Source organism: Microchirus variegatus (assembly GCF_963457635.1).
Source record: "Microchirus variegatus genome assembly, chromosome: 12".
In the NCBI taxonomy this organism is placed as follows: domain Eukaryota; kingdom Metazoa; phylum Chordata; class Actinopteri; order Pleuronectiformes; family Soleidae; genus Microchirus; species Microchirus variegatus.
This window is the reverse complement of record NC_139813.1, coordinates 27,042,951-27,068,467: the sequence shown is the minus strand read 5'-3', so window position 1 is coordinate 27,068,467 and position 25,517 is coordinate 27,042,951. Positions and strand designations below refer to the sequence as shown.

Below are 25,517 nucleotides of genomic sequence, written 5' to 3'. Positions count from 1 at the left end.
CTGAACAAATAGTTCCTTCTATAAATAGTTATGTTACTTTCACACTAACTTGAAGGGAATTGTAAAACAATGTTGATGATGTTTGACGCCGTGCTGCGTTGTTTACTCTCCAACCATCATGGCCGACAAGTTCTCAGAAGTTTTGTCTGAATTTTGTGAAAGTACAGCAGCTTGTGTCATAGTACGTAAAAAGGTAGTTACAAAACACGAACATATACAACAGTGTAAACGTGAGGCGGTGTCTTAACCAAGCTAACATTTGTGCTGCTGCTAACAGAAGTGCAGCGTTCTCGGTGCAGCCTGATACAAGTCTGAAGATAAAACTACTAGAGCTGGGATTTATGGCTCTTTGAAGGGAGCCGGATCTCGAGAATCCATTTTAATTCAAAGAGCCGCTCGTTCTTATATTTCATTATTTCTCAGAAGCCAAATAGCAAATTATCACTGGTTGTAAATTATAAGGTAAGATTTGGATCAGAATGATTCAAACGTTCACATCCCACCAATATATGCTTTATTGGCGCTGTGTGCTCGGCTCCTCCCCCAAGTTCATACAGAAGACGTCACGTGAAGACAGCGTGGACGATTTGCGTATAAAAAGAAACGGTTTGCAACTGCGACTCGGTTCTCATCGTTTCGATTCGACTCGTTCGTGAACGTCACAGCTCTGAAAAACGACTCGCTCAAGACGCCGACAGCATCGCACTTTACGGCCCTTCACTACAGGTGAGTCCATTGGTTTAAACAGAAGAGCCCGCCCTCTGGTGGTCAGGTAAGAAGCTCTTCAACTTACCTCTGTGTTCAGGCTTCCTCAGCAACAAATCGTAGACTCATAGTATCATTATTATCAAATATATGTGGCAGTAACCTGTACATTTGTTGACAAACCGATGATAGTGATGAACTGTGACTCAGGACTTCTAATGTCCAAACAACCATGTCCTCAGACCAGGTACAGTCCACTGTGTTAGAGCGTTTTAGACGTTGTGTCGCTTTAAATTTCTTTATCGCAAACTCAAAGAACAGATTTGTTAAATCTTTGACCAGAGAAAGAAACGCGATCGTGTGATTTCTAACGTGGTTTAATATTGAAACAGTGCAGACGTGACAGAGACTTATGAAGCGTAATAAAGTGGCTCAAAGTTGATTTGTGGATTGAAGCTGTCAGACCAGTTCAGACGCTTCATGCAGGAATGTTGAAAAGACAAAGTCAGATTGTAAAGATTCAGCAGTGATTTTATTTATTCTCACCTGCTGAACTGAGCTCAGGTCCACTCACACACACACACACTGTCCACCTTCATGTGGACACCAGACGCTGACGATTGTCCCTGGTCTGTCCTGCCGTCCTTCTGTGTCTGATCTGAGGACACAGAGTCACGTCCTCATACCTTCAGAGTCAAAGTGACGACGTCAGAACCGGTCCAACGAGCCGCGGCTGGATTCAGGTCTGTTCTCTCTCCTGATTGGCCGATTGCGATGGAGCTGGAATTTTTATGTGAAGCAGCCGCCTGGTCGTGGGTCACAGATGATGTAGGTGTGCTATCTGTCCACTAGGAGGAGCTAAGTCAAGCTGCTGTCAGTTCCATGTGATGACCAGCAGGAGTCAGCAGATGTTCCTGATCTGTGCATCAACAACACAGATGTAAGTTCTCTGACGTTTACGTTTGTTTATCATTGAACATTTTAATGTATAGGGTTAGGATTGTTTGTGTTTGTATGAAAATATTCAAAGTTACTGTGGAATATTTTTGATCAATGATGGTGAAAAGAGTTTAGTGTTAAATGTTGTGATCGTTCACATGTGAACCTCTGTGTTTCAGGCTGGTTCTCAGCAGCAGGGGGCGCTCACAGCACAGTCAGTACCTCCATAGGTAGGCGGGTCAGTTAATGACAGACGATCGTTCTTTATGTTTATTTCACACATACAAGTTTGTTTTTTCTCTTTATTTATTGACGGTCATCAGGACGTGAAGAGAATTCAAAAGTGTTTCAACAATGAATTACTGAGCCGAGCTTTAACATCAGATTATAAACAGTGAGACCTCGTCCACCACACGACTGAAGCTGCTGTCTCTTCATGTTCTACAGAGAACACAGAGACACTGAGGAACCGGGAGAGACACAGAACCCAGGATAAAGTGGTTCAGTGAATGTGGTCCTGAAGGTGTGGAGGTGGATCAGTGAGTCAGAGGAGACTCTGTAGAAGGACAGAGTCCCAGCAGGACAGTCCACATACACTGATACTCTGTGAGAGACAGACGATGATCTGATGTGTGTTTCTGTCCCACAGTGACGGACATAGTAACCATGATCATCAGACCACCTCAGACTCCAGGACTGATTATTATTTCCAAAACAACAGCCATAACTGTTGTCTTTCCTCTTGATTCCTCTGTAACTCAGTGATATAAAAACAGTTCCTCTCCACTCGACCTCCCAGTAACAGCGACCAGTCAGACCAGATCTACACAGCAGCTGAGGCCAGAAGTCAAATCTGTCTGGATGATCAGGATACGACTGATCTTCTGTCACATTGGTCACTTTCCTGTTGTTGTCAGACAGTTTGAGTTTTCTGTTCATTGTGTTTGTGTCCAGTTCCAGTTCACATGAATCTGATGAAGACAACAAGACACAGCTGCAGTTTATTGACGATCAGCTGATATGTTGTTATTTCCTGTAAATCCATACTTACACTTCCTGACACCTGGTTTTAACCTCTGCTCTCCAGCATGGTCCATCCTGGAGGAAGAAACAGTCTGAATGAGTTTGTGTCCAACATTTGTCCAAACTGTTGTCTTAATAACGCACTCTGGTGGACAGAATTATGAACTACACTCTGGTGTGTGAGAGAAGACGGTGTCTGCAGAACCAGAGACCACAGTTTCAGGCGGCTACGCATTTTCTGAACAGCGCCCCCATGTGAACAACACAAAAATCAGTTGCAATATTCTTCAATTGTCTCCTGCAGTTTAGACCAGACGATGCCAAAGACGTTTAAATGTGAGTATAGCACTGAATTTTAAATTCATTCAAACAATGATGAATGTTTGAATTACACAGGAAAGTTCATGTTTGCTATTCTAAGTGTGTTTATACCATTTAGTTGTAAAGTAGGATCATGTTTTCTGTGGTTTTCATTAAAAAGAGCCACCATGAAGCTCGTACTAAATCTACTCAACTCTGTTAACACAGTAGTCATTTAGTCATCGTTCATTTAGTGAATGAAGTGGTTATTTTGACCAAACCAGAGTTGGTGATTTGATGAAACAGTGATTTGTCAGTCAGGCATATTTTGGAGCTGTAGAAGAGTCTGTGTTGTCTGTGGAGAGTAATTATACATTTCAGTTGTTCAGTGATGCCTTTGCCTTTTCTTATGTAATATTTTGTAATGCTCTTGTTGTGGTTTTATTTTGAAAGGCATCGTCAAAGGTTTGGCTTCTGGACTCATGAGACTAGAGACCTGATCCAGGGAACCCTTCAGCCAATATCTATGGTTCTAAGACAGAGTTGTGTCACTCAGGAAGCTCACAGGTGGATAATGTCCAGGATTCTTAATGCTTTTATGTATTGTTTTGGATAATCTTTTATCGTGTAACATGAAGCAGAGGAGGAAGAGGAGGAGAATACCTGAGAGTGTCCAGTCTCCAGTGTGGACTCTTCAGTCCATCAGACAGAAGCTTCTTTCCTGAGTCTCCTGGATGATTGAAGCTCAGGTCCAGTTCTCTCAGATGGGAGGGGTTGGAGTTTAGAGCTGAGGTCAGAGAAGAACATCCTTCTTCTGTGACCAGACAACCTGACAGACTGGAGTTAAGAAGATATGATGAACTCATGATGATTCAGAAAATCCTGAAGATATTGAACATCTTCATTAACAAGAACCTGAAGAAGCAAAATCAGAATTTAAAAGATCAACTGTCAAATAAACGGAGATCTGACCTGAGAGTCTCCAGAGAACAGTGAGGACTCTTCAGTCCATCACACAGCAGCTTCACTCCTGAATCCTGAAGGTCATTGTTACTCAGGTCCAGATTTTTCAGGAGGAAAGATTTGGAGTTCAGAGCTGAGGTCAGAGAAGAACATCCTTCCTCTGTGACCAGACAACCTGACAGACTGGAGTTAAGAAGACATGATGAACTCAGTGGTTTAGAAAACCTTGAAGATGTTGAACATCTTCATCAACAAGAACCTGAAGAAGCAAAATCAGGATTTTAAAAGATGAATTGTCAAATAAACAGAGTTCTGACCTGAGAGTCTCCAGAGAACAGTGAGGACTCTTCAGTCCATCACACAGCAGCTTCACTCCTGAATCCTGAAGGTCATTGTTACTCAGGTCCAGATTTTTCAGGAGGAAAGATTTGGAGTTCAGAGCTGAGGTCAGAGAAGAACATCCTTCCTCTGTGACCAGACAACCTGACAGACTGGAGTTAAGAAGACATGATGAACTCAGTGGTTTAGAAAACCTTGAAGATGTTGAACATCTTCATCAACAAGAACCTGAAGAAGCAAAATCAGGATTTTAAAAGATGAATTGTCAAATAAACAGAGTTCTGACCTGAGAGTCTCCAGAGAACAGTGAGGACTCTTCAGTCCATCACACAGCAGCTTCACTCCTGAATCCTGAAGGTCATTGTTACTCAGGTCCAGTTCTCTCAGATGGGAGGCTTTGGAGTTCAGAGCTGAGGTCAGAGAAGAACATCCTTTCTTTCTGACCAGACAACCTGACAAACTAAACATTTGAAAATGTAACCCTGTTAAGAATCCGTATTCATAAAATAAATAATGGATAAGTTATGGTTTAAAAAACTTCATGTTTGGTTAAATCTGTTATTAAAAATCTAGAAGTAATAGTTCATAAAAGTTTAAATAGTTTTGATAAAAGGAGTAAGGTGTAATAAATAAGATTAACCTGACAAATGTACATGGTTAAATATTACATTTTATTTTCAAGGAACTTATGGGAGAGAGGAAGTACTGATGGGGAAGAAGTGTGATCCTGATCAGGTATTGGTAAAAGTGTGATTGACAGGTTTAGACCGGAAGTGAGCGAGTGGAGTGTGTGTGTTTTGGAGCGAGTGAAAACGACGACGAGAGGAAAAAGAGGCACAAAGGAGACGCATGACCGTGAACATTCTACAGAATAGAATAGTTAAGTGTGTAGTTTTCAGTGTGTAGGAGATTGTCTGCTCGACATTCGGAGCCCGGACATTGGAACTACTGTAGTTTGTGTACGGTTTGTGAAGTTTCAGCTCGGAACTTTTAGCGAAGCTGCCTAGTTTTAGCTTAGCACAGCTACTGAGCTAACTGAGTGTGGTATTAGCATTCGCTTTCAAAGCCAACGCACTTAGCCGCGAGTAGTTAAACCAGCTTCTGGTATAGGCCGCACCTTGTGGTCTCACCGCGGGAGCACGAGGGTTCGGCTCGGACGTTGCCGGTGTCTGTGTGACCTGTCGTCGTTGGACATCATCCCGGACAGCGCAGGAGGCGCCATCACCACTCACCAGTTTGTTCCAGTCTACCTGAAGAGTCGGCTTCCAGACACAGATCGGGTAAACGGTCATCGTTTGGTTTGGAGGTAAAACTTATCCTTTACTGTTCATGGATCGTTGGGGGTAAAAGTTGGATTTCCACGCACACAAAAGTCACCATATCAGGCCTGCAACGTGGTTAGTTTGTATTGCCGGCTGTGTGTATGTGTGTGTGAGTAAGTGTGGGCCCACTGAATTGTGTTTGGGTTTATTACTGAAAGTAACTGAAATCTTATTATTCAGAGGTTTTAAGGTAATTTGAATGTAAGTTGAGAGTATATCTGCTACTAAGAATTTACTTTGAACATATTTTCAGTAAAAGTGTATTACTGTTTCTTCGAATTTGTTTAAACTTTAAGTAAATACTGTAATTGATTTGTTTATTTAAAAAAAATTTTTTTTTGTGATATTTCCTTTGTCAGAGTCAAAGGTGAGCATAGTGATTACCTATAGTTGAGTGTGTATAAAAAACAAAATCCAAATTACTTTTAGGGAAAATTACTTAAAATTAGGGTTCAAATATAATTAAGGAACCCAGAAGCATGCCCTTAGTATGAGGTCTATTGAGGGGAGTGCTACACAGACATGAAGGAATGATGATTGAATAATGTCATTTCGAATCGTAACAAATGGTTCTTATGGACAGGAAATGAAAACAACCCTTTCATGGATCACCTGACCTGAGAGTCTCCAGAGAACAGTGAGGATTCTTCAGTCCATCACACAGCAGCTTCACTCCTGAATCCTGAAGGTCATTGTTACTCAGGTCCAGATTTTTCAGGAGGGAGGATTTGGAGTTCAGAGCCGAGTTCAGAGAAGAACATCCTTCCTCTGTGACCAGACAACCTGACAAACTGGAGTAAAGAAGACACGATGAACTCATGATGATTCAGAAAATCCTGAAGATATTAAACATCTTCATTAAGAAGAACCTGAAGAAGCAAAATCAGAATTTAAAAGATCAACTGTCAAATAAATGGAGATCTGACCTGAGAGTCTCCAGAGAACAGTGAGGACTCTTCAGTCCATCACACAGCAGCTTCACTCCTGAATCCTGAAGGTCATTGTTACTCAGGTCCAGGTGTCTCAGACTAGAGGACACAGAGCTGAGGACTGAGGACAGAGCTTCACAGCTTCTCTCTGAGAGGTTACAGCCACTCAGTCTGAGGTAGAAAACAGTGATGAACAAAAGGTTAAACATGTTTATCTTGTGCTCTTTAGATTATGTCTTATTAATATTTATATATTGATCCACTTACAGAGCTTTGTTGGAGGCTTTGACCACCGGCAGCAGCTTCAGAAGAGCCTCCTCTGAAGCAGAGAACTTCTTCAGGTCAAACTCATCCAGATCTTTTCCTGATGACAGTAAGATGAAGACCAGAGCTGACCACTGAGCAGGAGACAGTGTCTCTGTGGACAGACGTCCAGATTTCAAGGACTCTTGGATCTCCTCCACAAGAGAACAATCATTCAGTTCATTCAGACAGTGGAACAGGTTGATGCTTCTCTCTGCTGATAGATTCTCACTGATCTTCTTCTTGATGTACTCGAGTGTTTTCCAATTGGTCTGTGAGCTATTTCTTGTTTGTGACAGTAGACCTCTTAAGAGCTTCTGATTGGAGTCCAGTGAAAGACCAAGAAGGAAGCGGAGGAACAAGTCCAGGTGTCCATTTGGACTCAGTAAGGCCTTGTCCACAGCACTCTGGTGCAGATGATTCAGTTCAGGTTTGTTTTTAAACAATTTGGAATACTTGGATTTTGATGGTTCTTCAGAAAGCGGATTTGTTCCATATGTGATGAAGGTCAGATGAACATGAAGAGCAGCCAGAAACTCCTGAACACTCAGATGGACAAAGCAGAAGACCTTGTCCTGGTACAGGCCTCTCTCCTCTTTAAAGATCTGAGTGAAGACTCCTGAGTAAACTGAAGCTGCTGTGATATCGATGCCACACTCTGTCAGGTCTGATTCATAGAAGATCAGGTTTCCTTTCTGCAGCTGCTCAAAGGCCAGTTTCCCCAGAGACTTAATCATCTTCCTGTTCTTTGGACTCCAGTGTGGATCTGTCTCAGCTCCTCCATCATATTTGACCTTCTTCACTTTGGACTGAACCACCAGGAAGTGGACGTACATCTCAGTCAGGGTCTTGGGCAGTTCTCCTCCATCTCTGGTTTTCAACATGTTCTCCAGAACTGTTGCAGTGATCCAGCAGAAGACTGGGATGTGACACATGATGTGGAGGCTTCGTGATGTCTGGATGTGGGAGATGATCCTCCTGGCCTGCTCCTCATCTCTGAACCTCTTCCTGAAGTAGTCCTCCTTCTGTGGGTCTGTGAACCCTCTGACCTCTGTCACCATGTCAACACAGTCAGGAGGGATCTGATTGGCTGCTGCAGGTCGTGTGGTTATCCAGAGGCGAGCAGAGGGAAGCAGTTTCCCCCTGATGAGGTTTGTCAGCAGCACGTCCACTGAGGTGGACGCTGTGACATCAGTCAGGATCTCAGTGTTGTGGAAGTCCAGAGGAAGTCGACACTCGTCCAGACCATCAAAGATGAAGACCACCTTCAAGTCTTCAAACCTGCAGATTCCTGCTTCTTTGGTTTCAGTGAAGAAGTGATGGATGAGTTCCACCAAACTGTACTTCTCTTTCAGCACATTCAGCTCTCTGAAGGTGAAGGGAAATGTCAACTCTATGTCCTTGTTGCTTTTGTCTTCAGCCCAGTCCAGAGTGAACTTCTGTGTTAAGACTGTTTTCCCAATGCCAGCCACTCCCTTTGTCATCACTCTTCTGATTGGTCCGTCTCTTCCAGCTGAGGCTTTAAAGATGTCTTCTTGTCTGATGGTTGTTTCTGCTCTGTCTGGTTTCCAGGAAGCTCTTTCAATCTGTCTGACCTCATGTTCTTCATTGACCTCTCCAGTCCCTCCCTCTGTGATGTAGAGCTCTGTGAAGATCTCATTCAGAAGGGTGGGGTTTCCTGCTTTAGCCACACCCTCAAACAAACACTGGAACTTCTTCTTCAGGTTTGATTTGAGTTCACGTCGACAAGCTGGAGCTCTGGTTTCTGAAAGAACACAAGAAAATAAATCAGTGAGTGGATCATTGAGGAAAATAAGATGTTCTTCCTTTCACATTAAAAGTCCTCTTACTGCTCTGCAGACAGTCAGCTAGCTTCTCCTGCTTCATCCTCCTCAGGAAGTTCTCTGTGATCTTCAGAAAGGCCTCTCTGCTCCTCCTCTGCTCCTCATCTTCACCATCCAACACCTCCTCATCCTCCCTCTGACCCAGAACCTTCTGGATCTTCTTCAGCTCGTTCTTCACAAAGCAGATGATGTTCTCCTCCAGCATCTGGAACAGAACAACGTGAAGTGAAATGAGATCCTGCAGGTCCACAGAGCAGCATCCAGACTGTCAGGACCAGGACTCTGCTTCAATATTAACAGTAGTGTCATGTTTGTACATTTACACACCTTAAATATGGAGTCCAGGTCTGCTCCATGCTGCTGGACAGACTGACCACTGAGAACCTCTGTCCTCTGCTGATCAACTCTGAGGAGAAAAGATTCAGTGTCATTTACTAAACAATCATTTATTCTGACATGGTTTTCACTGAGCTGCACCTAAGTTTCCTCTTAGCCAAGTTTACACGACATGAGTTTGACAACATGAAGACAAAAGTCCCTGAAGGACACTCTCTAGTGTGTATGTTCGAACTCTCAAAGACAAAATCAGAGTGTCTTGTCGATATGTCCCTGACCAATCACAGACTCTGACCAGATTTACTGCTGGACATTTGTTCAGAGACGAGGACAGGCTGAAGACATTTAGTGGAACCTCAAACAGAAATGCAAGATTGGTCCACCAAAGAGTTTGGATGAGACAGGCTCCCCCTGGTGGAGGATCATGTAAGTGTGTGAATATGTGTGAAATTCTTACATCTGTTCACCATGTTTCTCTCCATCCTTGAAGTTCATATAACGGCCTATAGATGCTTCGCTCATCATACACACACCGCTGGGACCAGGTCCAGGAGAGTCTGGTTTTTCATGCTGGTTCCTAATCAAGAGAAATAAATTCATAGAATTATGTTTTACAGAAAACAACAAACTACTCATTTTGTTTTCTCACCTCTGACTCTCTCTGAAGGTAATAATTTGGTTTTTGGACCAGTCACTCTTCATGGACACACCGCTAGGACCAGGTCCAGGAGAGTCTGGTTTTTCATGCTGGTTCCTTATCAAATAAACATATTCTTAAAATGCTATTTTACAGAAAACAACAAACTACCAATTTTGTTTTCTCACCTCTGACGCTCGCTGAAGTTAATAATTTGGTTTTTGGACCAGTCACTCTTCATGGACACACCGCTAGGACCAGGTCCAGGAGAGTCTGGTTTTTCATGCTGGTTCCTAATCAAGAGAAATAAATCCATAAAAGGATGTTTTACTGAAAACAACAAACTTATTTTTCTTTTTACCTCTGATAATTTCTGACGTTATGAAGAAGATCCTCTGGTGATACTCTCTTCATTCTCTTCTCTCCAGGTCCAGGTCCGGTAGAGTCCGGTCCCTGTTGATGGATTCTCCTACAAATTCAATGTAAAAAGCCACATAAACATCTTTACAATATAAAGACTGTATAATTATTTGATTGTTTGTGTTCACTGATGCTGTGGTGAGTTTGTTTTTATTGACTTATGTGTTGTAATTCCACCTAGCAGCCAGTAGGGGGCGGCTCCGACGATTCCTTGCTGTAAAGTTGACCTGTTGTTGTCTCTCCGCCATTTTGTTTAGCTCACCTTAGCTTCGCTAGCTGCACACACTGGTTCTGTGTTGATTGTGAGTAAAATCACGTATATTCCTGTTCGTCTGGGAGACGCAGAGTTTCGCGGTGAGTAAAGAGAAGTCTGTCGTTTTCTTTGTTCGTGAGGAAATAGTTGGAGACGGAGTCGCGGCAAAAGTCCGCTAACCGCTAAGCTAACAAACTCAATGTAAAGTCCCATAGGCGTATGCTAACAATGTTAGCCTATTGTGTGAATGGGGAAATGCGGTTAACAGGCGGGATTTGTGACTAAATATGAACGCGTGAGTGTGAAATGTCACTGCTGAGATGCATTTTGTTGTGTTTAGTGTTGAGGAAATTTAGGCAAAACCCTGTTGTGAGATTTATTTCATATAATTAATGTAAATAACTGCTAAGTTGTTTTATTAGTTTGTCCAGTTCACAATATAGTCCTTCTGTAGCTTGTGTGAAATCATTGCTGCCACACGAGTAAAATAAAAACAACAGTATCACATTACAACGTGATAAGATAAGTGTTAAAACAATATAATGTTTTTGTTATTTATATGTTTTTTAACTCACAAATGAGAGTAAAACACTCGCACTGTCGAGCCCTGGTTTTTGAAACAGAGGTTTTGTTGTGTATAAATACAAATACTGTGAAGAAATACTCTTTTTCTTGTTTTGTTAAGCTTACATCACGATATATCACAAATTAAATAGTCTTGCAATGAAGTTAGTGAAGTTCTCAGAATCACTGTATCATCATAGCATCATTATCATGGACACAACTGTATTGCAGTGTCGTCCAAGTCCAAGCAACTGAACTTTTAATCACTGAACTGGGGGAATTTTCTCATGTTTTATTGTACAGTTTATCAGTTAAATAAATGGTGGAATATACTTACTATACTTTTTTTTTTTTAATCTTGACTCATTATTATTAATCAGATCTTGGCTCCAGTTGTTGTAAATCTTTCAGATTATAGTCCAGAGCTTATGTTTTCATTGGCATTGCTTTTTATTTCTGTAAGTTTGTCCTAATGTTAGCAACTTCCTGTCCAGAGTTTTTAACGAATGGATCTGAATGTTTTTGTGATGGGTTGGTGATCACCCAAATATATTTTATTTTAGTAAGAATCTACCCACAGATCTTTGTCCAAACTGAAATTTGGTACAGGATCAGACTTATCATGTAACATGGTTCAGTCCTTTTATTAAGTTCAGATGTTTATATCAGATCTGGATGAATTTTTTTCATTATGATGTTCCATATTTTCATGGGCCCAGATCCAAGCTTTGGAGGAAGAGATGGGTGTTTTTGGGACATGTGTCCAGAATGTCTCAGTTTTGCATGGGTCTGGGTTTGAATGTCTAAATATTAGGTGTCTCTGGTGTTACATGGTGGATCATTTAGTGTTGTTGACCTGTGAAGACCTCCATCATCTGACCTCTGTTCTTGTTTGAAGTTCATAGGTTGATTCATGGACCAGTCACTCGACATGGAGACACAGCTGGGTCCAGGTCCAGTAGAGTCTGGTCTCTGTTGATGGATCCTCCTACAAACACAGGACATGACATGTAAATAAAACACTGAGCTGTCACATGGTCCATGAGATCCTCATCTCACCTCTGACCCTCATGTTCCTCACACAGAGTGGTTTTAGAGGGCGGAGCTTCATCTTCACTGTCTTTGATCTGATTCATTGCAGAGCGCCACCTGCTGGGAGAGTAAAAGTCACACATTACAAGTTCTGCTAACATGGGTGGACCTCAGGCTTCTCACAACAACAACATCATCATCATCAGGTCCAGCAGGAGCAAGAAGATCACGCAACACCAGATGGACCAGATGAAAGGAACCACAGGTATGTTAGTGTGAGCAGAACACCAACACAAATGTCAGAGAACAAGTAAAACGTACGTGGACGTATTTTTGTTATTGGGATGAAAATCGAGAACTGGTTCTGTTTTGGTACCAGTTTCTCACGAGTTAGAACCAAAGTATCAATAATCATCTGAACAAATAGTTCCTTCTATAAATAGTTATGTTACTTTCACACTAACTTGAAGGGAATTGTAAAATAATGCTGATGATGTTTGACGTCGTGCTGCGTTGTTTACTCTCCAACCATCATGGCCGACAAGTTCTTGAAACTTTTGATTGAATTTTGTGAAAGTACAGCAGCTTGTGTCATAGTACGTAAAAAGGTAGTTACAAAACACAAACAAATACAACAGTGTAAACGTGAGGCGGTGTCTTAACCAAGCTAACATTTGTGCTGCTGCTAACAGAAGTGCAGCGTCCTCGGTGCAGCCTGATACAAGTCTGAAGATAAAACTACTAGAGCTGGGATTTATGGCTCTTTGAAGGGAGCCGGATCTTGAGGAGCCGTTCCCTTCAAAGAGCCGTTCAAAACACTCGACTCGTTCTTATATTTTGTTATAATTTTAGAAGCCAAACATAAAATAATCACTGGTTGTAAATTATAAGGTAAGATTTGGATCAGAATGATTCAAACGTTCACATCCCACCAATGTATACTTTATCGCCGCTGTGTGCTCGGCTCCTCCCCCAAGTTCATACAGGAGGCGTCACGAGCCGCACTCGCGTGTCACGTGAAGACAGCGTGGACGATTTGCGTATAAAAAGAAACGGTTTGCAACTGCGACTCGGTTCTCATTGTTTTCGATTCGATTGTGAACGTCACAGCTCTGAAAAACGACTCGCTCAAGACGCCGACAGCATCGCACTTTACGGCCCTTCACTACAGGTGAGTCCATTGGTTTAAACAGAAGAGCCCGCCCTCTGGTGGTCAGGTAAGAAGCTCTTCAACTTACCTCTGTGTTCAGGCTTCCTCAGCAACAAATCGTAGACTCGTAGTATCATTATTATCAAATATATGTGGCAGTAACCTGTACATTTGTTGACAAACCGATGATAGTGATGAACTGTGACTCAGGACTTCTAATGTCCAAACAACCATGTCCTCAGACCAGGTACAGTCCACTGTGTTAGAGCGTTTTAGACGTTGTGTCGCTTTAAATTTCTTTATTGCAAACTCAAAGAACAGATTTGTTAAATCTTTGAACAGAGAAAGAAACGCGATCGTGTGATTTCTAACATGGTTTAATATTGAAACAGTGCAGACGTGACAGAGACTTATGAAGCGTAATAAAGTGGCTCAGAGTTTATTTGTGGATTGAAGCTGTCAGACCAGTTCAGACGCTTCATGCAGGAATGTTGAAAAGACAAAGTCAGATTGTAAAGATTCAGCAGTGATTTTATTTATTCTCACCTGCTGAACTGAGCTCAGGTCCACTCACACACACACACTGTCCACCTTCATGTGGACACCAGACGCTGACGATTGTCCCTGGTCTGTCCTGCCGTCCTTCTGTGTCTGATCTGAGGACACAGAGTCACGTCCTCATACCTTCAGAGTCAAAGTGACGACGTCAAAACCGGTCCAACGAGCTGGGCTGGATTCATGTCTGTTCTCTCTCCTGATTGGCCGATTGCGATGGAGCTGGAATTTTTTATGCGAAGCAGCCGCCTGGTCGTGGGTCACAGATGATGTAGGTGTGCTATCTGTCCACTAGGAGGCGCTAAGTCAAGCAGCAGGAGCAGCTGCTGTCAGTTCCATGTAGAGTTGTCGCGATACCAAAATGAGTAACCACGGTACGATACCAGACAAAGTATCACGGTTCCGGGTAGTATCACGATACCACAGCCTTTTTTTATTATTATTTTTATCAACTGCAATGTTTTTGTACAAGTTATAAATACTTATTAATTACTTAATAATTTTGTTTGGTGCATGATAAACATAGTACTGGTGACGTAAGAATTAGATTGAATGGTTTTAGTTCATAACTAGGTCAACAAGAGTACATGAACAAAAGCATTTCAGCAATAAAAAAAATAAATTAAGTTAGAATGTATATGATTGAAATTAAATAATTATTCGGTTTTCTCTGCGCATTAATTTTTGTTTATCTAATATAAATAATCAACTTAGGATAACAAATCCACTGTCTTTAAAAAAATCTATTGGACAGTTATGCTTCTTCTCCAACATAATAAACCATAGAGGACAAAATACAATAAACAGGAACTGATTCCCTGTGAAAACTATATTTTTTATGCTTTAACATCCTTTAACTCTTCATTCTTCAGCGTGTACACGGAGCATACAGCCTAATATTAGCCAATGATAGAATAAACAGGGCTTACTAACCTGGTATTCCACCTGTAAATCTGTGTGACGACACTGCCGGTGTTTTATGAGGCTGGAGGTGTTCCCTCCTTTGGCTCCTATAGCTTGGTGGCAGCACCTGCACAGTGGACGGCCGTCGTCTATTTCTTTACCGTCTGTGTCTTGTTTAAAGCCAAAATAGTTCGAACTGTGACTTTTGGAGGTTGGTTTTTAGAGCAAAGTTAGCGGAGCCACTGACGACGACGCCCGGTGCTTCGGCCATGGTGAGTGTGTTGTCTCGTGTTTGTGACTGTAAACCGTGTGCGCGTCTGGACGAGACAGAACTTTAGCTTGTTTGTTTTGAAGCGAATTTCTATCCAATCGGAGCTGTTTTCATGGAGTTCGTTCTTGCCGGCAGAAACACACAAACAGCCAATCAGCTAACAGATGGACGCACCCAGCGTGCGGAAACAGCCTATCATATACCCGGACGTCACCAGTAACAGGCAAACAGCCAATCATTCAGCAGCTGTGGAGTTCGGTTGCAGTAGTTGCACAATGGGTTTGTTTACAAGGGAGTAGCATGCAGTGAGAAGTCGGGAGGCCGGGAGGAGAGTATACGCGGCCGATATGTAGCGGAAACTGGCACCAGTATATCAGTATACCGTAATTCAAGGTATTACCGTCGCGTAGAATTTCTAGTACCGTTTTCTAGGAACCGTTAAGAATTGGCACCGCGGTGTACCGTGGGTATCGTGCAACTCCATGTGATGACCAGCAGGAGTCAGCAGATGTTCCTGATCTGTGCATCAACAACACAGATGTAAGTTCTCTGACGTTTACGTTTGTTTATCGTTGAACATTTTAATGTATAGAGTTAGGATTGTTTGTGTTTGTATGAAAATATTCAAAGTTGAAAAGAGTTTAGTGTTAAATGTTGTGATCGTTCACATGTGAACCTCTGTGTTTCAGGCTAGTTCTCAACAGCAGGGGGCGCTCACAGCACAGTCAGTACCTCCATAGGTAGGCGGGTCAGTTAATGACAGACGATCGTTCTTTATGTTTATTTCACACATACAAGTTTGTTTTTCTCTTTATTTATTGACGGTCATCAGGACGTGAAGAGGATTCAAAAGTGTTTCAACAATGAATTACTGAGCCGAGCTTTAACATCAGATTATAAACAGTGAGACCTCGTCCACCACACGACTGAAGCTGCTGTCTCTTCATGTTCTACAGAGAACACAGAGACACTGAGGAACCAGGCCAGACACAGAACCCAGGATAAAGCGGTTCAGTGAATGTGATCCTGAAGGTGTGGAGGTGGATCAGTGAGTCAGAGGAGACTCTGTAGAAGGACAGAGTCCCAGCAGGACAGTCCACATACACTGATACTCTGTGAGAGACAGAGGACGACCTGATGGATGTTTCTGTATTACAGTGAAGGACAGAGTAACCTTGATCAGAGCAGCTCAGACTCCAGGACTGATCATTATTTCCAAACCAACAGTCAGAACTGTTGCCTTTCCTCTTGATTCCTCTGTAACTCAGTGATATATAAACTCTTCCTCTCCACTCGACCTCCCAGTAACAGCGACCAGTCAGACCAGATCTACACAGCAGCTGATAATGGAAGTCAAATCTGTCTGGATGATCAGGATACGACTGATCTTCTGTCACGTTGGTCACTTTCCTGTTGTTGTCAGACAGTTGAACAGAGAGTTTTCTGTTCATTGTGTTTGTGTCCAGTTCCAGTTCACATGAATCTGATGAAGAACAACAAGACACAGCTGCAGTTTATTGACGATCAGCTGATATGTTGTTATTTCCTGTAAATCCATACTTACACTTCCTGACACCTGGTTTTAGCCTCTGCTCTCCAGCATGGTCCATCCTGGAGGAAGAAACAGTCTGAATGAGTTTGTGTCCAACATTTGTCCAAACTGCTGTCTTAATAACGCACTCTGGTGGACAGAATTATGAACTACACCCTGGTGTTGGATGAAGGACAAGTGTGTTTCAAAGAGAAGACATTGGCCGTTTCTCAGTACCCAAGTATGCCAGTACGTACTTACATACTTGGGAAGTACATACTTAGAAGTACGAACTTGCCAAGTACGGGAGTACACGAGTACGATCTCTTCAATTGGAACTGCCGTCTACTTCCTTGTTCTACTGTTTGAATGGCTGGTGGCGCCAAGCACTTAAGCCTCACTGCTACCTACAGTCTTGATGAATGAACATATAAAATACTTTTAATAAATCCATATATATTGTTATTTTCACATTTTAACCACTGCTTCCCTGACCCTCTTTTTGGAGTCCCTGCTCAAAAATGACATGCCCAAACTAAATAGAGTAAATCTCTGCAGTTACAAGCTCTGTGGATTATCTTGGTATCAAACTACAGATAACACTTGTGAGATTCCACCAGATGTGTAAGTTTCACTGTAGATGCCACTGTGTTAGAGTAAATGTACATGGAACACAGCACTGAAGGATTCTTTTCTCTCGCCTAAAACAAATTGTATTTTAAAGCAAATATCACCTTTAAAATATGCAGTAGGAGCTTAGAATAGAATAGAATAGCCTTTTATTGTCATTGTATTGTGTACAACGAAATTTCAGTGGCACTCCCTTGAAAACACATGGAGGTCATGTAACAACATGTGGACATGAGCTGTGCAAAGTCTGATGCTGCTGAAATGAAGCAGAGTGAAATTACAGAGGTTTTAGTAAAGATATGTCTAGGCATTCTCTCTTTTGGCACAGTGTGGCACCATATGTGCCATTTGAGATTTCTTAGGTACCAAATTATTAAAAACCCATTTAATTTCATTTATATGTCACTATTGGTCTAAAAAGAACTTGTTTTTTATGATAACTCGCTGTAAATGGATGCTCCCTGTGCGTAATAACAACTCTGTGACTCTGCAGCGTCTTCAGTTACGCAGCGCCATAGCTCTGGCTTACCTTCGTCAATTAGGGTGATTGACAGCTCGTTTTAAACCTCTAAACAGGTAGAATCAGACCCTGTAGAAAACCGGTAGAATCAGAGTCTCCAAATGCGTGTAAATCACTTCATTAGTGAGTCAAAAGGACATAAATGCATATGACGCATTTGTGCGGACATTCGCCTTTCTCTAATCAGAACGATCTAATGTCGCTCTGTAGTGATCAATCAGACTGGGATTTGTTCCCAAAGCATGCTGGAAAGTGTAGTTCTTCATTGGAAGTGGTTTTGTTCCGGTGGAAATAACTTGTTTTGATAAACAGCAAAGGTAACCGTGAAGAAGAGGTTAAATATACTTAAATAAACTTAATGTATTAATTCATCTTTATTAAGATATACAGTACCATGTGGAAAATAGATAAATTAGAGCAGTGTAGAGTAATATTATTAGAGTAATGTATATATGTGTGTGTATATATATATATATATATATATATATATATATATATATATATATATATATATATATATATATATATATATATATATATACGTACAGGTCCATAAGTATTTGGACATCAACACAGTTCTCTTTATTTTGGCTCTATACTCCACTACAATGGATTTGAAATGAAACTAACAAGATGTGCTCTAATGGTACACTTTCAGCTTTGATTTGAGGGTATTTACATCCAAATCAAGTGAACGGTGTAGGAATTAGAACACTTTCTATATGTGCCTCCCACTTTTTTAGGGGACCAAAATCAATGGGACAATTGACTGAAAAGCTATTTCATGGACAATTGTGGGCTATTCCCTCATTATTTCATCTTCAATGACACAGGTAAAAGTTCTGGAGTTGATTCCAGGAGTGACATTTGCATTTTGAATATGTTGCTGTTAACTTTCTATATGAGATCCAAGGAGCTGTCACTGTCAGTGAAGAAGCCATCATTAGGCTGAAAAATCAAAACAAACCCATCAGAGAAATAGCAAAAACATTAGGTGTGGCCAAATCAACTGTTTGGAACATTCTTAAAAAGAAAGAATGCACCAGTGAGCTCAGCAACACCAAAGGACCTGGAAGACCACAGAAAACCACTGTGGTGGACGACAGAAGAATTATTTCCCTGGTGAAGAAAAAGCCCTTCACAACAGTTGGCCAGATCAAAAACACACTCCAGGAGGTAGGTGTTTGTGTTTCAAAGTCAACAATCAAAAGAAGACTTCACCAGAGTGAATACAGAGGGTTCACCACAAGATGGAAACCATTGGTGAGCCTCAAAAACAGGAAGACGAGATTAGAATTTGCCAAACAACACCTAAAAAAGCTGTTATAATTCTGTAAGAACATCCTCTTGTACCACAGTGATGGGAAGAGAAGAGTGTGGAGAAGGAAAAGGAACTGCTCATGATCCACAACATACCACCTCATCAGTGAAGCATGGTGGTGGTAGTGTCATGGTGTGGGCATGTATGGCTGACAATGGAACTGGTTCCCTTGTATTTATTGATGATGTAACTGCTGACAAAAGCAGCAGGATGAATTCTGAAGTGTTTCCAACAATATTATCTGCTCATATTCAGCCAAATGCTTCAGAACTCATTGGACGGAGCTTCACAGTGCAGATGGACAATGACCCAAAGAATACTGCAAAAGCAACCAAAGAGTTTTTTAAGGCAACTATGGAATGTTATCAGTCAATCACCTGACCTGAATCTGATTGAGCATGCATTTCACTTGCTGGAGACCAAACTGAAGGGAAAATGCCCCAAGAACAAGCAGGAACTGAAGAGCGTGTCAGTAGAGGCCTGACAGAGCATCACCAGGGATGAAACCCAGTGTCTGGTGATGTCTATGCCTTCAGACTTCAGGCTGGAATTGACTTCAAATGATTTGCAACCAAGTATTAAACAATGAAAGTTTGATTTATGATTGTTTAGTTTTTCCCATTACTTTTGGTCCCCTAAAAAGTGGGAGGCACATAAAGAAAGTGTTGTAATTACTACACCGTTCACTTGATTTGGGTGTAAATCCCCTCAAATTAAAGCTGAAAGTGTGCAGTTAAAGCACATCCTGTTCGTTTCATTTCAAATCCATTGTAGTGGTGTATAGAGCCAAAATAAAGAGAACTGTGTCGATGTCCAAATATTTATGGACCTAACTGTATATGTACATGTGTATATGTATATATATATACGCACATATGTATATATATATATATGTATAAAATGTGTGAATGTATATAAATATAAAGGACACTTTATCATAGTGTCAACCGTACTCGCTGCTCACGTTCTTGAGAATTGGAGTTCAGAGCTGAGGTCAGAGAAGAACATCCTTCATCTGTGACCAGACAACCTGACAGACTGGAGTTAAGAAGACATGAACTCAGTGGTTTAGATGTTGTCATCAACATCAAAAGTATGGACAAGTAAGGATATTGAGAAACGGCCAGAGTCTGCAGAACCAGAGACCACAGTTTCAGACGGCTACACATTTACTGAACAGCGCCCCCATGTGAACAACACAAAAATCAGTTGCAATATTCTTCAATTGTCTCCTGCAGTTTAGACCAGATGACGTCAAATATGTTTTGAATGTGAGTATAGCACTGAATTTTAAATTCATTCAAACAATGATGAATGTTTGAATTACACAGGAAAGTTCATGTTTGCTATTCTAAGTGTGTTTATACCATTTAGTTGTAAAGTAGGATCATGTTTTCTGTGGTTTTCATTAAAAAGAGCCACCATGAAGCTCATACTAAATCTACTCAACTCTGTTAACACAGTAGTCATTTAGTCATCGTTCATTTAGTGAATGAAGTGGTTATTTTGACCAAACCAGAGTTGGTGATTTGATGAAACAGTGATTTGTCAGTCAGGCATATTTTGGAGCTGGAGAATAGTCTGTGTTGTCTGTGGAGAGTAATTATACATTTCAGTTGTTCAGTGATTTCTTTGCCTTTACTTATGGAATACTTTGTAATGCTCTTGTTGTGGTTTTATTTTGAAAGGCATCGTCAAAGGTTTGGGTTCTGGACTCATGAGACTAGAGACCTGATCCAGGGAACCCTTCAGCCAATATCTAGGGTTCTAAGACAGAGTTGTGTCACTCAGGAAGCTCCAGCTCACATGCAGGATGTTAATGACTTAACTGCAGAGGAAAAGACACTAGTGGACAGTTTTCAGGTATTTACTTTATAGTTTAAGCCAGTCAGGAATTATTTAACTTCATTAGTATTTAGTTTGGATCCAGTTCATATAAATCATTTTGAATTAGATGATGTTCTTACTACAGAAACCAATACACATTCCAAAACAACTGTTGTCAATGTATGTTTTATTTAGCTGAAGATCTGCAACCTGAACCTGCTTACAAGTTTAAATACTGCTGTGGAAAATGAAGCAGAAGAGGAGGAGAATACCTGAGAGTGTCCAGTCTCCAGTGTGGACTCTTCAGTCGCACAGACAGAAGCTTCTTTCCTGAGTCTCCTGGATGATTGTAGCTCAGGTCCAGTTCTCTCAGATGGGAGGTGTTGTAGTTCAGAGCTGAGATCAGAGAAGAACATCCTTCTTCTGTGACCAGACAACCTGACAGACTGTAGTTAAGAAGACATGATGAACTCCGTGATACAGAAAATCCTGAAGATGTTGAACAGTTTTATCAACAACAACCTTTAGAAGCAAAATCGGAATGTAAAAGATCAACCATCAAATAAACTGAGTTCTGACCTGAAAGTCTCCAGAGAACAGTGAGAACTCTTCAGTCCATCACACAGAATCTTCACTCCTGAATCCTGAAGGTCATTGTTACTGAGGTCCAGGTTTTTCAGGACGGAGGATTTGGAGTTCAGAGTTGAGGTCAGAGAAGAACAGCCTTCATTTTTGACCAGACAACCTGACAGACTGGAGTTAAGAAGATATGATGAACTCAGTGGTTTAGACATTGTCATCAACAAGAACCTAAAGTAGGTAAATCAGGATGGAGAAGATCAACAGTCTGTTCTGACCTGAGAGTTTCCAGAGAACAGTGAGGACTCTTCAGTCCATCACACAGCAGCTTCACTCCTGAATCCTGAAGGTCATTGTTACTCAGGTCCAGGTGTCTCAGACTAGAGGACACAGAGCTGAGGACTGAGGACAGAGCTTCACAGCTTCTCTCTGAGAGGTTACAGTCACTCAGTCTGAGGTAGAAAACAGTGATGAACAAAAGGTTAAACATGTTTCTCTTGTGGTCTTTAGAATATGTCTTATTAATATTTATATATTGATCCACTTACAGAGCTTTGTTGGAGGCTTTGACCACCGGCAGCAGCTTCAGAAGAGCCTTCTCTGAAGCAGAGTACTTCTTCAGGTCAAACTCGTCCAGATCTTTTCCTGATGACAGTAAGATGAAGACCAGAGCTGACCACTGAGCAGGAGACAGTGTCTCTGTGGACAGACGTCCAGATTTCAAGGACTCTTGGATCTCCTCCACAAGAGAACAATCATTCAGTTCATTCAGACAGTGGAACAGGTTGATGCTTTTCTCTGCTGACAGATTTTTACTGATCTTCTTCTTGATGTACTCGACTGTTTTCTGATTCGTCCATGAGCTACTTCCTGTTTGTGTCAGTAGACCTCTTAAGAGCTTCTGATTGGTCTCCAGTGAAAGACCCAGGAGAAAGCGGAGGAACAAGTCCAGGTGTCCATTTGGACTCAGTGAGGCCTTGTCCACAGCACTCTGGTGCAGATGATTAAGTTCAGGTTTGTTTTTAAACAATTTGAACCTCTGGGATGTTGATGGTTCCTCGGAAAACAGATTTGTTCCAGATGTGATGAAGGTCAGATGAACATGAAGAGCAGCCAGAAACTCCTGAACACTCAGATGGACAAAGCAGAAGACCTTGTCCTGGTACAGGCCTCTCTCCTCTTTAAAGATCTGAGTGAAGACTCCTGAGTAAACTGAAGCTGCTGTGATATCGATGCCACACTCTGTCAGGTCTGATTCATAGAAGATCAGGTTTCCTTTCTGCAGCTGCTCAAAGGCCAGTTTCCCCAGAGACTCAATCATCTTCCTGTTCTCTGGACTCCAGTGTGGATCTGTCTCAGCTCCTCCATCATATTTGACCTTCTTCACTTTGGACTGAACCACCAGGAAGTGGACGTACATCTCAGTCAGGGTCTTGGGCAGTTCTCCTCCATCTCTGGTTTTCAACATGTTCTCCAGAACTGTTGCAGTGATCCAGCAGAAGACTGGGATGTGACACATGATGTGGAGGCTTCGTGATGTCTGGATGTGGGAGATGATCCTCCTGGCCTGCTCCTCATCTCTGAACCTCTTCCTGAAGTAGTCCTCCTTCTGTGGGTCTGTGAACCCTCTGACCTCTGTCACCATGTCAACACAGTCAGGAGGGATCTGATTGGCTGCTGCAGGTCGTGTGGTTATCCAGAGGCGAGCAGAGGGAAGCAGTTTCCCCCTGATGAGGTTTGTCAGCAGCACGTCCACTGAGGTGGACGCTGTGACATCAGTCAGGATCTCAGTGTTGTGGAAGTCCAGAGGAAGTCGACACTCATCCAGACCATCAAAGATGAAGACCACCTTCAAGTCTTCAAACCTGCAGATTCCTGCTTCTTTGGTTTCAATGAAGAAGTGATGGATGAGTTCCACCAAACTGTACTTCTTCTCTTTCAGCACATTCAGCTCTCTGAAGGTGAAGGGAAATGTGAACTCTATGTTCTGGTTGCTTTTGTCTTCAGCCCAGTCCAGAGTGAACTTCTGTGTTAAGACTGTTTTCCCAATGCCAGCCACTCCCTTTGTCATCACTCTTCTGATTGGTCCGTCTCTTCCAGCTGAGGCTTTAAAGATGTCTTCTTGTCTGATGGTTGTTTCTGCTCTGTCTGGTTTCCAGGAAGCTGTTTCAATCTGTCTGACCTCATGTTCTTCATTGACCTCTCCAGTCCCTCCCTCTGTGATGTAGAGCTCTGTGAAGATCTCATTCAGAAGGGTGGGGTTTCCTGCTTTAGCCACGCCCTCAAACAAACACTGGAACTTCTTCTTCAGGTTTGATTTGAGTTCACGTCGACAAGCTTGAGCTATGGTTTCTGAAGGAACACAAGAAAATAAATCAGTGAGTGGATCATTGAGGAAATGAGAAGTTCTTCTTTTCACATTAAAAGTCCTCTTACTGCTCTGCAGACAGTCAGCTAGCTTCTCCTGCTTCATCCTCCTCAGGAAGTTCTCTGTGATCTTCAGAAAGGCCTCTCTGCTCCTCCTCTGCTCCTCATCTTCACCATCCAACACCTCCTCATCCTCCCTCTGAACCAGAAACTTCTGGATCTTCTTCAGCTCGTTCTTCACAAAGCAGATGATGTTCTCCTCCAGCAGCTGGAACAGAACAACGTGAAGTGAAATGAGATCCTGCAGGTCCACAGAGCAGCATCCAGACTGTCAGGACCAGGACTCTGCTTCAATATTAACAGTAGTGTCATGTTTGTACATTTACACACCTTAAATATGGAGTCCAGGTCTTTTCCATGCTGCTGGACAGACTGACCACTGAGAACCTCTGTCCTCTGCTGATCAACTCTGAGGAGAAAACATTCAGTGTCATTTACTTAACAAGGTTCTAACGAGGTTTTCACTGTTCTGCACCTACGTTTCTTCTTCAGCCAAGTTCACACGACATGAGTTTGACAACATGAAGACAAAAGTCCCTGAAGGACAGTCTCTAGTGTATATTAAAGGATTTTCTATTGTACAGTTCTGGCCCAACTCAGCTCGACTCAACTGAACTTGATGTCACAGTAGTTTCACGCATCTGTGCTATGACAACCCATTCCATGTTAATGAAGTAGGCTCCCCCTGGTGGAGGATCATGTAAGTGTGTGTTACTTTGTGTGAAATTCTTACATCAGTTCACCATGTTTTTTTCCATTCCTGAAGGTAATAGGACGACCCATAGACTCGTCACTCTTCATAGACACACAGCTGGGACCAGGTCCAGCAGAGTCTGGTTTCTGTTGATGGATCCTCCTGCAAACACAGGACATCACATGTAAATTTACATCTGTTCTGATAGATTGATCTCATTAATGATCGACAGTATCAGGAGACAAAAGGAAAACAGGTTTGTGTCTGAAATGGTTGAGTGTGACCCAGATGGTGTCGGCTGCTCGGTGTCAAACACCAACACTGATTAATACATTTAAGACTTCCACTAAAATATGTAGAAGATATTCAGTCAGATCAGTTTACCCAAACCCAAGGACGTGAGCCAGGACTGTTCCAGATTTATTCAACATTTCTTATTTTTTCATTGGCTCCAGATCTGAGCTTAAAGAGACAGGTCTGTTTTTTTGACTTGGGTCCAGAATGACTTGCTACTGCATCTGAGGTCCCAAATATTTGGCATTTCTGATGCTACATAATGGATCATTTGAGTTGTTGACCTCCATTCTACATCATCTGACCTCTGTTCTTGTTTGAAGTTCATAGGTTGATCCATGGACCGGAAGTTCAGACGTTGATCCATGGACCGGAAGTTCAGACGTTGATCCATGGACCTGAAGTTCAGACGTTGATCCATGGACTGGAAGTTCAGACGTTGATCCATGGACCTGAAGTTCAGACGTTGATCCATGGATCCGAAGTTCAGATGTTGATCCATGGATCCAAAGTTCAGACGTTGATCCATGGACCGGAAGTTCGGACGTTGATCCATGGACCTGAAGTTCCGACGTTGATCCATGGATCCGAAGTTCAGACGTTGATCCATGGACCGGAAGTTCAGGCGTTGATCCATGGACCGGAAGTTCAGGCGTTGATCCATGGACAACGTGGACACACAGCTGGGTCCAGGTCCAGCAGAGTCTGGTCTCTGTTGATGGATCCTCCTACAAACACAGGACATGACATGTAAATAAAACACTGAGCTGTGACATGGAGATGAGTCACATAGTCCATGAGATCCTCATCTCACCTCTGACCCTCATGTTCCACAGAGTGGTTTTAGAGGGCGGACCAATATATACTTTATTGGTGAAAGTTAATCTAAAATATTGGTTATATTTT

The 25,517-nt window shown here is 42.0% G+C and overlaps 1 protein-coding gene across 1 annotated transcript in view; it reads right to left on the bottom strand.

Annotated features, from left to right (window-relative positions):
• LOC310934860 (uncharacterized protein) overlaps window positions 1-25,275 on the bottom strand; it is a gene marked incomplete at both ends in the record, with an annotated part of 53,777 nt that extends 28,502 nt beyond the window's left edge. Inside the window, 7 exons of the mRNA XM_083898659.1 lie at window positions 6,209-6,382; window positions 6,518-6,691; window positions 21,475-21,648; window positions 21,745-23,831; window positions 23,954-24,032; window positions 24,357-24,479; window positions 24,917-25,275. Coding sequence (XP_083754785.1) covers window positions 6,209-6,382; window positions 6,518-6,691; window positions 21,475-21,648; window positions 21,745-23,831; window positions 23,954-24,032; window positions 24,357-24,479; window positions 24,917-25,275 — 3,170 coding nt within the window. The remainder of the gene's footprint in view (window positions 1-6,208; window positions 6,383-6,517; window positions 6,692-21,474; window positions 21,649-21,744; window positions 23,832-23,953; window positions 24,033-24,356; window positions 24,480-24,916) is intronic.
• Between the last annotated feature and the right edge of the window lie 242 nt (window positions 25,276-25,517).